Below are 17,474 nucleotides of genomic sequence, written 5' to 3'. Positions count from 1 at the left end.
AAGTCATACAGTGTCTAAAACAGCATCGAGGAACATACCTGTACAATTGATGAATTTTGTATGAAATAATTCGTAAGCCATCTGACAAGTTGAAACAATGTGAAAAATGTGTTAATTTTTTTTTTAATTGTGAGGGAAATACAGTGACTGACAACCACACAAAATAGATATGCAGATATACAATTCAAGACGCCTATCGTAGATAGGCTTTCATTTATAAAATATATAAAAAGGTAGCTCTCAGTTCTTCCCTGTGGGTGTCACTATGACACAAATAAACCACAAATAGTCTTGCTCCTCCCCTCATAACCCCTTTGTCTGTCATTTCAAAAGAGCAAAGGAATCAGTACACGAAATGCTGCGATGTACCGTTTGCACGAAATAATAGTTTCGTAAAGAACAAACTCCTAATCTGGAGGTCTTGCTGGAAAAGAATGGGGACCGAAACAAAAAATCTCATTAGGGATTACTCCTGGATTGTTTTTTATTTAACTCTCCTGCTTTTATTCGGACGGCCGGTTTCGGCTCAGATAAGATACTCTGTTCCAGAGGAGGTAAAAGACGGAACTGTTGTTGGAAATGTTGCAAAGGATCTTGGTCTTGACATCGGCTCTTTGGGTGATCGACGGTTTCGTGTTGTATCTGGGACTAAGGACGCAATTTTCGAGGTAAACCCAGATAATGGGGCATTGTACGTTCATAACCATATTGACAGAGAGGAGCTGTGTCAGGGAAGCGGTACATGTCTAATGGAACTGAAAATTCTGGTCGAAAACCCTTTGGAAATACATTATGTAGTTGTGGAAATCACTGATGTAAATGATCACTCTCCTAGTTTTCCCGAAAGTGAACAAACCTTTGAAATATCGGAGCACACGTCGCCCGGAAAGCGATTTCAGCTGCACTCTGCTCGTGATCCAGATGCAGGAATAAATTCAATTCGTACATACACCTTGACCTCAAATGAGCATTTTGAAATAAATATCAGGCAACGTGATTCCAGTAAGATACCATTTTTAGTGTTAAAGAAATCATTAGACAGAGAACAGATCAACAAACACACTCTTCTTGTCACAGCAGTTGATGGAGGTAAACCACCGAGATCTGGTACTTTAAATGTTTCCATCATTGTTCTTGACAGTAATGATAATAAACCGATTTTCAGCCAAGAGGTTTATCAAATTGCAATTCAAGAAAACGTTCCGGTCGGAACATCAATATTTAGAATGAATGCAACAGATTCAGATGAGGGTTCGAATGGAGAAATTGAATACAGCCTAGGAAAAACATTAATGCGGGACGTTTATGACATTTTTGAGTTAGACAAAATATCTGGAGATATTAGGGTAAAGAATTCAGTGAATTATGAAGAAACTGATTTATATGAACTGGACGTTGAAGCATCAGATAAAGGAACGCCTCCAGAAACAGGTGAATGTAGGGTTATTATAAAAATAATAGATGTCAACGATAATGCACCAGAAATAGAAGTCACTTCACTGTCCAATATAGTATCTGAAGATTCAAAGCCTGGTACAGTTATTTCTTTAATTAGTGTTACGGATAAAGACTCTGGTGTAAATGGTAAAATTATTTTACACATAACAAATGACGTACCTTTTGAGTTAAAGCCCTCCTATAAGGAGAACACATATTCAATAGTCACTAAGGGATTACTGGATCGTGAGAAAGTGTCATTTTATGAAATAACAATAAAAGCTACAGATTGTGGTGAGCCTTCATTATCAACTTTTAAAACCCTCAATATTCAGATATCAGATGTAAATGACAACAGTCCTCGTTTCCAACAAAGTCCTTTAGAGTTTTATCTGATTGAAAACAACGTTGCTGGTCAGTCAATACTCTCTGTAAGCGCAACAGATGATGATTTGGACAATAATGCAGTGATTTCCTATCATATAGCGAGGGACGGAAGTCAGAATGACATTATGTCTTTTTTAAATATTAATTCAGATAATGGACACATCACAGCTCTGAAAAGTTTTGACTTTGAAACTCTGAAAAAGTTTCAGTTCCAAGTTGTCGCCACAGATTCTGGAACTCCGTCACTGAGCAACAACGTGACAGTCAACGTGTTCATTCTGGATCAGAACGACAACGCTCCAGTCATTCTGTATCCACTCAGCTCCAACGGTTCTGCTGAAGGTGTGGAAGAGATTCCACGGAATGTCAACGCAGGACACTTGGTGACTAAAGTCAGAGCCTATGATGCTGATATAGGATATAACGGCTGGTTACTGTTTTCACTGCAGGAAGTTACTGACCACAGTCTGTTTGGTTTGGACCGCTACACAGGACAGATCAGAACACTTCGCTCATTCACAGAAACAGACGAGGCTGAGCACAAACTGGTCATACTGGTCAAAGACAATGGGAACGTTTCACTGTCAGCAACAGCTACTGTGGTTGTCAAAGTTGTGGAGCCAAAGGAGGCTTTTGCAGCTTCTGATGTTAAAAGTCCAGCAAAGGATGATGACAGTAATGTGACTTTTTATCTGATGATAACTTTGGGCTCAGTTTCAGCACTTTTTATCATCAGTATCATTGTTCTTATTGCAATGCAGTGCTCCAAAACCACAGACTATACATCTAAATATCTGGAGGATAAAAATTATGATGGAACACTGTGTCACAGCATCCAGTACAGATCTGGAGACAAACGGTACATGTTGGTTGGACCCAGAATGAGTATAGGATCTACTATAGTCCCTGGAAGTAATGCCAATACTCTGGTTCTACCTGACAGGAGAAAAGCATCTGGAGAGGTAAGACTTTAAAAAACAAATGCTTGTCATTTATAGCAATGTAGGTTCTCCAAACTTATTCAAACATTCACTCTTACTTCTCAGTTTTGTCAGCAAACAGATGGTTTTTTTTTGTTTGTTTTTGGTTTTTTTGTAGATCTTACATGGGTCTCTATTAGAAGTTTTAAAAAAATGGCTGTGATTTTCTTCTTAGAGATATGCTGTGTACATGAAATTTAAAACTGAAAATAAATGTGATTGCTGTCTATGGTCCTAAAGAGCAGGTCATAGATGACAGTAAAAGTGAACACTGTGTAGAGTTCTATGGAAGAGCATGCATTACATAATTTCTGTAAATGACTTGTGGATTTGACAAATTATGCCTTAAGTTTCGGCCCTGGCACGAAAGCATGTGGACCACAGAGTGTAACATTGTGACACTATGTGCAACAGGATCCATGCCAGAAATGTAACTTTTTGTTTATTGGTCCTGAAGAAAAAAGGCTTGAAAATAACGGAAGATAATCGGTGAGAAAATACCAAAATTTAAGTTTAATTTTTAAATTTAGTTTAGTTTATTGTTTAAATTTAACCAAAAGTTAAATCAAATTATTCACTATGTATTAAACAAAATAGCAATAAGATACTCTAAATATACAGCCGTGTTCCACTCAGTCTCTATCATATAACAGCTTCTAGAACAAATAAAAGGGAGCTTGAGCAGGGGCTGGTTTAGCCTACGAGGGCCGTTCAATAAGTTCATGGCCTCACCCAGAACAGAACAACACAGACTGATAATTTATATTTTATTTTTCAACATAATCTCCATTTACAGCAATGCACTTGGTCCATCGATGTTCAAGCATCACTATCCCATCACGAAAGAATGTAACATCCTGTATTATAACAACCAGTATTTCTGGGTGAGGCCATGAACTTATTGAACAGCCCTCGTATTAAAATATTTGGTTGTGGTTTGATAAATCAGGTCAGGTCTTTCCCTCCTGGTAAATACATTTTTAAACAACTTATACATCGGGCACTTGCAGAATTCGTTGCTGCATCGAGACTATTTGGAAATAAATGCTGACTTGTATTCCAGTTTGAAGATAAGGGCAGGTACTGTCAGGCACACTAACAAACACGCTCGTCTGCTTTTAGATAACTACCAACTGTATTATTTCTTCATGTAAGATGCAGTGTGGGCTGCTCTCAGTTTGTACCAACGGGTGTCACTATTACAGACAGAAACCAAAGCTGATTTCGTCCCTCCCCTTACACCCCTTTTGTTTGCCATCTCAGTAGAGCAGAGGGATCACTTGAATTAATCACGCCAGTTCATGAAATGACGAACAGTATCGGCCTGACATAATAATGTTTGTGAAAGTATAAAGAAAACAGCATTAATAGAAGGTTGGACAAGGATGGGGGAGGAAAAAGACACTCGAGGGAAGGATTACTCCTGGATTGCTTTTTGTTCAGCTTTCTTGTTGTTCTTCGTACAGCCGGGTTTGGCTCAGATAAGATATTCAATTCCCGAGGAGGTAAAAGACGGAACTGTTGTTGGAAATATTGCAAAGGATCTTGGTCTTGACATTGCTTCTTTGAGTGATCGGCGGTTTCGAGTTGTTTCTGAAACTAAGGATGGTATTTTTGAGGTAAACCCAGATAATGGAGCATTGTACGTTCATAACCACATCGACAGAGAGGAGCTGTGTCAGGGCAGCGGTGCGTGTCTCATGGAGCTAAAAATCCTTGTCGAAAACCCGTTGGAAATACATTATGTAGTTGTAGAAATCACTGATGTAAATGATCATTCTCCGAGTTTTACTAAGAATAACCAGACGTTTGAAATAGGTGAACTAACATCGCCCGGAAAGCGATTTCAGCTGCACACCGCTCGTGATCCCGATGCTGGAATCAATTCAATTCGAACATATACATTGACCTCAAATGAACATTTTGAGATAAATATCCGTCAAAATGATGTGGAGAAAATACCATTTTTAGTCCTGAAAAAGCCGCTCGATAGAGAAGAAAAGAGAGAACACAAGCTTTTTGTGACAGCGGTTGATGGGGGTAAACCTCAAAGAACAGGGACATTAAATATAACCATTATTGTTCTTGATAGTAACGATAATAAACCGATTTTCAGTCAGGAAGCTTATCATATTACAATTCAAGAAAATATTCCTCTCAAGACACCGATATTTAAAATGAATGCTACTGATCCAGATGAAGGTATAAACGGTGAAATTGAATACAGTCTAGGTAAAACGCTGAGGGAGAAGGTTTATGATATTTTTGAAGTAGACGAACTAAATGGAGAAATAAGAATTACAGGATTAATAGATTACGAAGACAACGATTTGTATGAACTTGATATTGAGGCATCAGATAAAGGAACACCTCCACTGACAGGAGAATGTAGGATCATAATAAAAATAACAGATGTCAACGATAATGCACCAGAAATAGAAGTCACCACACTGTCTAATACAGTATCTGAAGATTCAAAGCCTGGTACTGTTATTTCACTTATTAGAGTTAAAGATAAAGACTCTGGTATTAATGGAAAAATAATTTTACAAATAATAAATGACGTACCTTTTGAGTTAAAGTCCTCCTATAAGGAGAACACATATTCAGTAGTCACTAAGGGATTACTGGATCGAGAAAAGGTGTCATTTTATGAAATAACAATAAAAGCTACAGATTGTGGTGACCCTCCATTATCAACTTTAAAAACCCTCAATATTCAGATATCAGATGTAAATGACAACAGTCCACATTTCCAACAAAGTCCTTTAGAATTTTATTTGCTGGAAAATAACGTTGCTGGTCAGTCAATACTCTCTGTAAGCGCAACAGATGATGATTTAGACAATAATGCAGTGATTTCCTATCATATAGCGAGGGACGCGAGTCAAAATGACATCATGTCGTTTCTAAATATTAACTCTGATAATGGACACATCACAGCTCTGAAAAGTTTCGACTTTGAAACTCTGAAAACGTTCCAGTTCCAAGTTGTCGCCACAGATTCTGGAACTCCGTCACTGAGCAACAACGTGACAGTCAACGTGTTCATTCTGGATCAGAACGACAACGCTCCAGTCATTCTGTATCCACTCAGCTCCAACGGTTCTGCTGAAGGTGTGGAGGAGATTCCACGGAATGTCAACGCAGGACACTTGGTGACTAAAGTCAGAGCCTATGATGCTGATATAGGATATAACGGCTGGTTACTGTTTTCACTGCAGGAAGTTACTGACCACAGTCTGTTTGGTTTGGACCGCTACACAGGACAGATCAGAACACTTCGCTCATTCACAGAGACAGACGAGGCTGAGCACAAACTGGTCATACTGGTCAAAGACAATGGGAACGTTTCACTGTCAGCAACAGCTACTGTGGTTGTCAAAGTGGTGGAGCCAAAGGAGGCTTTTGCAGCTTCTGATGTGAAAAGTCCAGCAAAGGATGATGACAGTAATGTGACTTTTTATCTGATGATAACTTTGGGCTCAGTTTCAGCACTTTTTATCATCAGTATCATTGTTCTTATTGCAATGCAGTGCTCCAAAACCACAGACTATACCTCAAAGTACATGCAAGAAACCAATTATGATGGGACACTGTGTCACAGCATCCAGTACAGATCTGGAGACAAACGGTACATGTTGGTTGGACCCAGAATGAGTATAGGATCTACTATAGTCCCTGGAAGTAATGCAAATACTCTGGTTCTACCTGACAGGAGAAAAGCATCTGGAGAGGTAAGACTTTAAAAACAGTCTTTTGTCCAATGTGTCTTGATTGATTTCACTTCTTTGAATTCAGCTTAAGCATTGCTTTTTATGTCCTCCAAATACTTTGTCAGAAAACAAAATCAAAAGTGAATTTGGAATAATCTAATGTAACTATTAAATAACAATCTGTCACAAACATTTTGAGAGAGAGTCCATGGATCTAGGTTTCAACTGACAGGAGATGCGTTTGCTGTCCATGGTCCTGAAAACCAGGAATTTAGGGTACACCATATATATGTATGACTTCTGTGAGTGACTTGTGGATTTGGTGGATGTTACCTAAGGTTTCAGCCTTAGCCTTAAGGGCAAATATGAGGGATAGGGACAGAGGTTGACATTTTGTTGTGGTTTAAATATCTAGCTGAGGAAAGGCTTGAAAACAATCCTATTGTTCACGCTGGCCAAAAAAAGCAATGACCGCATATTGAATCAGCACCTTACGTCAACACCTTACACAAACTGTCATCTATCGTTTTTTCAGCGGAAAGGAAACTGTCTAATATGAAACCGGATTTTACAACAACCTATTCGTGATCACTTGAAAAATTAGATGCATCCATAGGTCATGTCCACTCAGGTTCTGGCCTACCAGGAAATGCAGTTTTCAGCAACTCCTTCATCTGGAACTTAAGGGCATTGTCTATGGAACGAATTGCTACATCCAATACATGCTATTTAGAGATAAATGTTGATGTTAATGTTACATTTTAGACATGAGCAGACAGACAATATCAGAAACGTTTATCTTCACTTTATATCTGACCGCTCTAACAGTTTTCAAAGTAAAATGAAGTCTGAGTTGTTGTCAGTCTTTGCCAACGGGTGTCACTATTACATACAGAAACCCTAGACACTACTTTGTCCCTCCCCTTACACCCCTTTTGTTTGTCATCTCAGTTGAGCAGATGAACCATTAGAATCAAACCCATCCGTACACGTAATAACGCTGTGCATCGGAGTACATGTTTAACATTTATGGAAGGATACGGCTCATAGTAAGATTGGGTTGTTGATGAAGGATGAGGAACGAAACTCGAGAACGGAATTTCTGCTGGACTGCTTTTTACACGGCTCTCCTGCTTTTTTTCGGACAGCCGGGTTTGGCTCAGATAAGGTATTCCACTCCCGAGGAGGTAAAAGACGGAACTGTTGTTGGAAATGTTGCAAAGGATCTTGGTCTTGACATTGCTTCTTTGAGTGATCGACGGTTTCGTGTTGTTTCTGAAACAAAGGACGGTATTTTTGAGGCAAATCCAGATAATGGAGCACTGTACGTTCATAGCCACATCGATAGGGAGGAGCTGTGTCAGGGAAGCGGTACGTGTCTCATGGAGCTAAAAATTCTTGTCGAAAACCCATTGGAAATACATTATGTAGTTGTGGAAATTACTGATGTAAATGACCACTCTCCGAGTTTTCCCGAAAATGAGCAAACGTTTGAAATCGCGGAGCACACGTCGCCCGGAAAGCGATTTCAGCTGCACTCTGCTCGTGATCCAGATGCAGGAATAAATTCAATTCGTACATACACTCTAACCTCAAATGAGCATTTTGAAATAAATATCAGGCAACGTGATTCCAGTAAGATACCATTTTTAGTGTTAAAGAAATCATTAGACAGAGAACAGATCAACAAACACACTCTTCTGGTCACAGCAGTTGATGGAGGTAAACCACCAAGGTCTGGTACTTTAAATGTTTCCATCATTGTTCTTGACAGTAATGATAATAAACCGATTTTCAGCCAAGAGGTTTATCAAATTGCAATTCAAGAAAACGTTCCGGTTGGAACGTCAATATTTAGAATAAATGCAACAGATTCAGATGAGGGTTCGTATGGAGAAATTGAATACAGCCTAGGAAAAACATTAATGCGGGAAATTTATGACATTTTTGAGTTGGACAAAATATCTGGAGAGATTCGTGTCAAAGGTTCAGTGAATTATGAAGAAACTGATTTATATGAACTGGACGTTGAAGCATCAGATAAAGGAACACCTCCATTTACAGGTGAATGTAGAGTTATTATAAAAATAATAGATGTCAACGATAATGCACCAGAAATAGAAGTCACTTCACTGTCTAATACAGTATCTGAAGATTCAAAGCCTGGTACAGTTATTTCTCTCATTAGAGTTAAAGATAAAGACTCTGGTGTAAATGGTAAAATTATTCTACACATAACAAATGACGTACCTTTTGAGTTAAAGCCCTCCTATAAGGAGAACACATATTCAATAGTCACAAAGGGATTACTGGATCGAGAAAAGGTGTCATTTTATGAAATAACAATAAAAGCTACAGATTGTGGTGAGCCTCCATTATCAGCTTTTAAAACCCTCAATATTCAGATATCAGATGTAAATGACAACAGTCCACATTTCAGACAAAGTCCTTTAGAATTTTATCTGATTGAAAACAACGTTGCTGGTCAGTCAATACTCTCTGTAAGCGCAGCAGATGATGATTTGGACAATAATTCAGTGATTTCCTATCATATAGCGAGGGACGGAAGTCAAAATGACATCATGTCTTTTCTAAATATTAACTCTGATAATGGACACATCACAGCTCTGAAAAGTTTTGACTTTGAAACTCTGAAAACGTTCCAGTTCCAAGTTGTCGCCACAGATTCTGGAACTCCGTCACTGAGTAACAACGTGACAGTCAACGTGTTCATTCTGGATCAGAACGACAACGCTCCAGTCATTCTGTATCCACTCAGCTCCAACGGTTCTGCTGAAGGTGTGGAGGAGATTCCACGGAATGTCAACGCAGGACACTTGGTGACTAAAGTCAGAGCCTATGATGCTGATATAGGATATAACGGCTGGTTACTGTTTTCACTGCAGGAAGTTACTGACCACAGTCTGTTTGGTTTGGACCGCTACACAGGACAGATCAGAACACTTCGCTCATTCACAGAAACAGACGAGGCTGAGCACAAACTGGTCATACTGGTCAAAGACAATGGGAACGTTTCACTGTCAGCAACAGCTACTGTGGTTGTCAAAGTTGTGGAGCCAAAGGAGGCTTTTGCAGCTTCTGATGTGAAAAGTGCATCAAAGGATGATGACAGTAATGTGACTTTTTATCTGATGATAACTTTGGGCTCAGTTTCAGCACTTTTTATCATCAGTATCATTGTGCTCATTGCAATGCAGTGCTCCAAGTCCACAGACTATACATCTAAATATCTGGAGGATAAAAATTATGATGGAACACTGTGTCACAGCATCCAGTACAGATCTGGAGACAAACGGTACATGTTGGTTGGGCCCAGAATGAGTATAGGATCTACTATAGTCCCTGGAAGTAATGCGAATACTCTGGTTCTACCTGACAGGAGAAAAGCATCTGGAGAGGTAAGCCGCCCCCCCCAAAAAAAAAGAAATTAATTAAAAAAATTGTCCATTTATGGCAATGTTGGCGATTTTATCTTATTCTAACGTTCACTCATACCTCCCTTAATTTTTTTGTCAGCAAACTGATTTTTTCATGTCTAACGTGGGTCTCTATTAGAAGTTTCAACAAAATGGCTGTGGTTGTTTTCTTAGAGATATCTTCTGTACATAAACTTTAAAACTGAAAATAAATGTGATTGCTTTCCATGGTTCTAAAGAGCAGGTCATAGATGAGAGTAAAATTTAACAGTCCAGAGTTCTATGGAAGAGCATGCATTGCATGATATCTGTAAATTACTTGTGGATTTGACAAATTATGCCTAAAGTTTCTGCCCTGGCACGAAAACATGAGGACCACAGAGTGTAACATTGTGATATTACGTGCAACAGGATCCATGCCAGAAATGTAACTTTTTTTGTTTGTTTGTTTGAATGGCTTGAAAATAACGGAAGATAATCAGTGAGAAAATACCAATATTCTGTGTAGCTAAATCAAATTATTCACTATGTATTAAACAAAAATAACAATAACATAGTCTAAATATACCGCCGTGTTCCACTCAGTCTCATATCATATAACAGCTTCTAGAACAAATAAAAGGGAGCTTGAGCAGGGGCTGGTTTAGCCTATTAAAATATTTGGTTGTGGTTTGATAAGTAGGTCAATTCCCTCCCTCCCAGTAAATACATCTCATACATCGGGCACTTGCAGAATTCGTTGCTGCATCGAGACTATTTGGAAATAAATGCTGACTTGTATTCCAGTTTGAAGATAAGGGCAGGTACTGTCAGGCACACTAACAAACACGCTCGTCTGCTTTTAGATAACTACCAACTGTATTATTTCTTCATGTAAGATCCAGTGTGGGCTGCTCTCAGTTTGTACCAACGGGTGTCACTATTACAGACAGAAACCAAAGCTGATTTCGTCCCTCCCCTTACACCCCTTTTGTTTGCCATCTCAGTAGAGCAGAGGGATCACTTGAATTAATCACGCCAGTTCATGAAATGACGAACAGTATCGGCCTGACATAATAATGTTTGTGAAAGTATAAAGAAAACAGCATTAATGGAAGGTTGGACAAGGATGGGGGAGGAAAAAGACACTCGAGGGAAGGATTACTCCTGGATTGTTTTTTGTTCAGCTTTCTTGTTGTTCTTCGTACAGCCGGGTTTGGCTCAGATAAGATATTCAATTCCCGAGGAGGTAAAAGACGGAACTGTTGTTGGAAATATTGCAAAGGATCTTGGTCTTGACATTGCTTCTTTGAGTGATCGGCGGTTTCGAGTTGTTTCTGAAAATAAGGATGGTATTTTTGAGGTAAACCCAGATAATGGAGCATTGTACGTTCATAACCACATCGACAGAGAGGAGCTGTGTCAGGGCAGCGGTGCGTGTCTCATTGAGCTTAAAATTCTTGTCGAAAACCCGTTGGAAATACATTATGTAGTTGTAGAAATCACTGATGTAAATGATCACTCTCCTAGTTTTCCTGAAAGTGAACAAACGTTTGAAATAGCGGAGCACACGTCGCCCGGAAAGCGATTTCAGCTGCACTCTGCTCGTGATCCAGATGCAGGAATAAACTCGATTCGCACATACACTTTAACCTCAAATGAACATTTTGAGGTAAATATTCGTCAAAATGACGTGGAAAAAATACCATTTTTGAAGCTAAAAAAACCGCTCGATAGAGAAGAAAAGAGAGAACACAATCTTTTGGTCACAGCAGTTGATGGAGGTAAACCTCAAAGAACAGGAACATTAAATATAACCATTATTGTTCTTGATAGTAATGATAATATACCGATTTTCAGTCAGGAGGTTTATCATATTACAATTCAAGAAAACATTCCTCTCAAGACGCCAATATTTAAAATGAATGCAACCGATCCAGATGAAGGTACGAACGGCGAAATTGAATACAGTCTTGGTAAAACGTTAAAGCAGAAGGTCTATGATATTTTTGAAGTGGAGGAATTAACTGGAGAAATTAAAATTAAAGGATTGGTAAATTACGAAGAAAATGATATGTATGAACTTGACATTGAGGCATCAGATAAAGGAACACCTCCACTTACAGGTGAATGTAGGGTTATAATAAAAATAACAGACGTCAACGATAATGCACCAGAAATAGAAGTCACTTCACTGTCTAATACAGTACCTGAAGATTCAAAGCCTGGTACTGTTATTTCACTGATTAGAGTTAGAGATAAAGACTCTGGTGTTAATGGTAAAATTATTCTACAGATAACAAATGACGTACCTTTTGAGTTAAAGCCCTCTTATAAGGAGAACACATATTCAATAGTCACTAAGGGATTACTGGATCGAGAAAAGGTGTCATTTTACGAACTAAAAATAAAAGCTACAGATTGTGGTGAGCCTCCATTATCAACTTTAAAAACCCTCAATATTCAGATATCAGATGTAAATGACAACAGTCCACATTTTCATCAAAGTCCTTTAGAATTTTATCTGATTGAAAACAACGTTGCCGGTCAGTCAATACTCTCTGTAAGCGCAGCAGATGATGATTTAGACAATAATGCAGTGATTTCCTATCATATAGCGAGGGACGGAAGTCAGAACGATATCATGTCTTTTCTAAATATTAATTCGGATAATGGACACGTCACAGCACTAAAAAGTTTTGACTTTGAAACTCTGAAAACGTTCCAGTTCCAAGTTGTCGCCACAGATTCTGGAACTCCGTCACTGAGCAACAACGTGACAGTGAACGTGTTCATTCTGGATCAGAACGACAACGCTCCAGTCATTCTGTATCCGCTCAGCTCCAACGGTTCTGCTGAAGGTGTGGAGGAGATTCCACGGAATGTCAACGCAGGACACTTGGTGACTAAAGTCAGAGCCTATGATGCTGATATAGGATATAACGGCTGGTTACTGTTTTCACTGCAGGAAGTTACTGACCACAGTCTGTTTGGTTTGGACCGCTACACAGGACAGATCAGAACACTTCGCTCATTCACAGAAACAGACGAGGCTGAGCACAAACTGGTCATACTGGTCAAAGACAATGGGAACGTTTCACTGTCAGCAACAGCTACTGTGGTTGTCAAAGTTGTGGAGCCAAAGGAAGCTTTTGCAGCTTCTGATGTGAAAAGTGCAGCAAAGGATGATGACAGTAATGTGACTTTTTATCTGATGATAACTTTGGGCTCAGTTTCAGCACTTTTTATCATCAGTATCATTGTTCTAATTGCAATGCAGTGCTCCAAGTCCACAGACTATACATCTAAATATCTGGAAGATAAAAATTATGATGGGACACTGTGTCACAGCATCCAGTACAGATCTGGAGACAAACGATACATGTTGGTTGGACCCAGAATGAGTATAGGATCTACTATAGTCCCTGGAAGTAATGCAAATACTCTGGTTCTACCTGACAGGAGAAAAGCATCTGGAGAGGTAAGACTTCAAAAACAGTCTTTTGTCCAATGTATCTTGAATGATTTAGCTTCATTGAATTCAGCTTAAACATTGCTTTTCATGTTCCTAAAATAGTTTGTCAGTAAACAAAATAAAAAGTAGAATAAGAACAATCTAATTAATTAACTAACAAACTATCAAACACTAAGAGAGAGAAAGTATATGGATGAAGTTTTCGCTTGAAAAGATATGTGTTTGCTGTCCATGGTCCTGAAAACCAGGACTTTAAGGTACACCATACATCTATGACTCTAGTGAGCGATTTCTGGATTTGGTAGATGTAGCTTATGGTTTCAGCCTTAGCCTTAAGGGCAAATATGAGGACTAGGAATGGAGTTTGACATTTTGTTGTGGTTTGATTGTCTAGATGAGGAAAGACTTGAAAACAATCAGATTGCTCATTAACCACTGCCCCCCCCCCCCCCCCCAAAAAAAAGAAGCACTAACTGCACATTGAATTAGCACCTTACATCAACACTTTACACACATTTTCATCTTTCGTTGTTTCAGCGGAAAGGGAACTGTCTAATAAGAAACAAGATTCTACGACAACTTATTGATGATCTCTTGAAAAATTAGATGCATCCATAGGTCATGTCCACTCAGGTTCTGGCATACCAGGAAATGCAGTTTTCAGCAACTCCTTCATCTGGAACTTAAGGGCATTGTCTATGGAACGAATTGCAACATCCAATGCATGCTATTTAGAGATAAATGGTGACGTTAATTTTACATTTTAGAGATAGGCGGTTACTGATAGAAATTAATATCAGAAACGTTTATCTGCATTTTATATCTGACCGCTCTAACAGTTTTCAAAGTAAAATGAAGTCTGAGTTGTTGTCAGTCTTTGCCAACGGGTGTCACTATTACATACAGAAACCCTAGACACTACTTTGTCCCTCCCCTTACACCCCTTTTGTTTTTTATCTCAGTTGAGCAGATGAACCATTAGAATCAAACCCATCCGTACACGTAATAACGCTGTGCATCGGAGCATCGGAGTACATGTTTAAAATTTATGGTAGGATACTACTCATAATAACATTGGGTTGTAGTTGGAGAAGGATGAGGAACGAAACTCGAAAACGGAATTTCTGCTGGACTGCTTTTTACACGGCTCTCCTGCTGTTTTTCGGACAGCCGGGTTTGGCTCAGATACGGTATTCCATTCCCGAGGAGGTAAAAGACGGAACTGTTGTTGGAAATATTGCAAAGGATCTTGGTCTTGACATTGCTTCTTTGAGTGATCGACGGTTTCGTGTTGTTTCTGAAACAAAGGACGGTATTTTCGAGGTAAACCCAGATACAGGGGCATTGTACGTTCACAACCACATCGACAGAGAGGAGCTGTGTCAGGGAAGCGGTACATGTCTAATGGAGCTAAAGATACTGGTCGAAAACCCTTTGGAAATACATTATGTAGTTGTGGAAATCACTGATGTAAATGATCACTCTCCGAGTTTTCCCGAAAATGAACAAACGTTTGAAATCGCGGAGCACACGTCGCCCGGAAAGCGATTTCAGCTGCACTCTGCTCGTGATCCAGATGCAGGAATGAATTCAATTCGGACATACACTCTGACCTCAAATGAGCATTTTGAGATAAATATCAGGCAACGTGATTCAAATAAAATACCATTTTTAGTGTTAAAGAAATCATTAGACAGAGAACAGATCAACAAACACACTCTTCTGGTCACAGCAGTTGATGGAGGTAAACCACCAAGGTCTGGTACTTTAAATGTTTCCATCATTGTTCTTGACAGTAATGATAATAAACCGATTTTCAGCCAAGAGGTTTATCAAATTGCAATTCAAGAAAACGTTCCGGTTGGAACATCAATATTTAGAATAAATGCAACAGATTCAGATGAGGGTTCGTATGGAGAAATTGAATACAGCCTAGGAAAAACATTAATGCGGGAAGTTTATGATATTTTTGAGTTGGACAAAATATCTGGAGAAATTAGAGTCAAAGGTTCTGTGAATTATGAAGAAACTGATTTATATGAACTGGACGTTGAAGCATCAGATAAAGGAACACCTCCACTGACAGGAGAATGTAGGGTTATTATAAAAATTGTTGACGTCAACGATAATGCACCAGAAATAGAAGTCACTTCACTGTCTAATACAGTATCTGAAGATTCAAAGACTGGTACAGTTATTTCTCTCATTAGAGTCAAAGACAAAGACTCTGGTGTTAATGGTAAAATTATTCTACACATAACAAATGACGTACCTTTTGAGTTAAAGCCCTCCTATAAGGAGAACACATATTCAATAGTCACTAAGGGATTACTGGATCGTGAAAAAGTGTCATTTTATGAAATAACAATAAAAGCTACAGATTGTGGTGAGCCTCCATTATCAACTTTAAAAACCCTCAATATTCAGATATCAGATGTAAATGACAACAGTCCACGTTTCCAGCAAAGTCCTTTAGAATTTTATTTGCTGGAAAATAACGTTGCTGGTCAGTCAATACTCTCTGTAAGCGCAACAGATGACGATCTAGACAATAATGCAGTGATTTCCTATCATATAGCGAGGGACGCGAGTCAAAATGACATCATGTCGTTTCTAAATATTAACTCTGATAATGGACACATCACAGCTCTGAAAAGTTTCGACTTTGAAACTCTGAAAACGTTCCAGTTTCAAGTTGTCGCCACAGATTCTGGAACTCCGTCACTGAGCAACAACGTGACAGTCAACGTGTTCATTCTGGATCAGAACGACAACGCTCCAGTCATTTTGTATCCACTCAGCTCCAACGGTTCTGCTGAAGGTGTGGAGGAGATTCCACGGAATGTCAACGCAGGGCATTTGGTGACTAAAGTCAGAGCCTATGATGCTGATATAGGATATAACGGCTGGTTACTGTTTTCACTGCAGGAAGTTACTGACCACAGTCTGTTTGGTTTGGACCGCTACACAGGACAGATCAGAACACTTCGCTCATTCACAGAAACAGACGAGGCTGAGCACAAACTGGTCATACTGGTCAAAGACAATGGGAACGTTTCACTGTCAGCAACAGCTACTGTGGTTGTCAAAGTTGTGGAGCCAAAGGAGGCTTTTGCAGCTTCTGATGTGAAAAGTGCATCAAAGGATGATGACAGTAATGTGACTTTTTATCTGATGATAACTTTGGGCTCAGTTTCAGCACTTTTTATCATCAGTATCATCGTTCTAATTGCAATGCAGTGCTCCAAGTCCACAGACTATACATCTAAATATCTGGAAGATAAAAATTATGATGGGACACTGTGTCACAGCATCCAGTACAGATCTGGAGACAAACGGTACATGTTGGTTGGACCCAGAATGAGTATAGGATCTACTATAGTCCCTGGAAGTAATGCAAATACTCTGGTTCTACCTGACAGGAGAAAGGTATCTGGAGAGGTAAGACTTTAAAAACTTAAATTTGCCTCATATATTTATAAGTAAATCATTGCCTGTTTGCTTTGTTTTCAAATATTTACTGATGTTTCTGTAAAACATTTCATTGATTACAACTACTACAAATGGACAATCATTTTTTTATGGTGTCAAAGTGAAGCTGTTAGGATGAGCGTATTTGTTTCAACATAAAGCTAACTTTGGTGCTACAACAAGTCTGGTTGCTTTCCATGGTACTGCAGAGAGGAAGCAGGATGGGAAATAATAATTGGAAAAACTGATAAGAACTTGGACATAATAACTTATATGTTTAAGAACTAATTGTTTTAATTAATAAGCCACACAAAGCCATAAAATCAATAAGCAAACACACAAATAAATAAATGGTCACGTCAAACTGTATGTTTTGACGGTTGCAAACAGGCTGAAGATGCAGTTCACCGGCATTTAATCAACTGAAAACTGCCGTATGTTTTAAAATTTAAAATGGTGATCCTGTTGCCGTTCTTACCTGAGGGTGTCACTGTTAGACTATGAACCTACATCTGACTTGGCCCCTCCTCTACCAACCCCTTTCTTTGTCATTGCAAAAAATCGAACACAACAGAACGTGAGGTGACGATGT

The 17,474-nt window shown here is 38.9% G+C and overlaps 4 protein-coding genes across 4 annotated transcripts; all 4 read left to right on the top strand.

Annotated features, from left to right (window-relative positions):
- Positions 1–434: 434 nt before the first annotated feature.
- On the top strand, positions 435–2,798 carry LOC115427659 (protocadherin alpha-3-like). The gene has a single exon (XM_030146296.1). It carries the CDS (start codon positions 435–437, stop codon positions 2,796–2,798), a length of 2,364 nt encoding a protein of 787 aa, XP_030002156.1.
- A 1,391-nt stretch (positions 2,799–4,189) lies between these two features.
- Positions 4,190–6,553, top strand: LOC115426828 (protocadherin alpha-8-like). Its single transcript, XM_030145058.1, has one exon. It carries the CDS (start codon positions 4,190–4,192, stop codon positions 6,551–6,553), a length of 2,364 nt encoding a protein of 787 aa, XP_030000918.1.
- A 4,407-nt stretch (positions 6,554–10,960) lies between these two features.
- LOC115426827 (protocadherin beta-15-like) lies at positions 10,961–13,486 on the top strand. Its single transcript, XM_030145057.1, has one exon. It carries the CDS (start codon positions 11,048–11,050, stop codon positions 13,484–13,486), a length of 2,439 nt encoding a protein of 812 aa, XP_030000917.1. The 5' UTR covers positions 10,961–11,047.
- Positions 13,487–14,443: 957 nt separating this feature from the next.
- Positions 14,444–16,864, top strand: LOC115427649 (protocadherin alpha-3-like). Its single transcript, XM_030146287.1, has one exon. The coding sequence runs from the start codon at positions 14,447–14,449 to the stop codon at positions 16,862–16,864; it is 2,418 nt and encodes an 805-aa protein (XP_030002147.1). The 5' UTR covers positions 14,444–14,446.
- The last annotated feature ends 610 nt before the right edge of the window (positions 16,865–17,474 follow it).

The sequence above is a fragment of the Sphaeramia orbicularis genome, chromosome 10, assembly GCF_902148855.1.
Source record: "Sphaeramia orbicularis chromosome 10, fSphaOr1.1, whole genome shotgun sequence".
Taxonomy (NCBI): Eukaryota; Metazoa; Chordata; class Actinopteri; order Kurtiformes; family Apogonidae; genus Sphaeramia; species Sphaeramia orbicularis.
The sequence above is the reverse complement of the archived record's forward strand: the minus strand, read 5'-3'. Positions and strand labels throughout refer to the sequence as shown.

Bases quoted from the DNA above. Each gene is read 5' to 3' on its own strand.
- LOC115427659 (XM_030146296.1), top strand. From the start codon at position 435: ATGGGGACCGAAACAAAAAATCTCATTAGGGATTACTCCTGGATTGTT.
- LOC115426828 (XM_030145058.1), top strand. From the start codon at position 4,190: ATGGGGGAGGAAAAAGACACTCGAGGGAAGGATTACTCCTGGATTGCT.
- LOC115426827 (XM_030145057.1), top strand. From the start codon at position 11,048: ATGGAAGGTTGGACAAGGATGGGGGAGGAAAAAGACACTCGAGGGAAG.
- LOC115427649 (XM_030146287.1), top strand. From the start codon at position 14,447: ATGTTTAAAATTTATGGTAGGATACTACTCATAATAACATTGGGTTGT.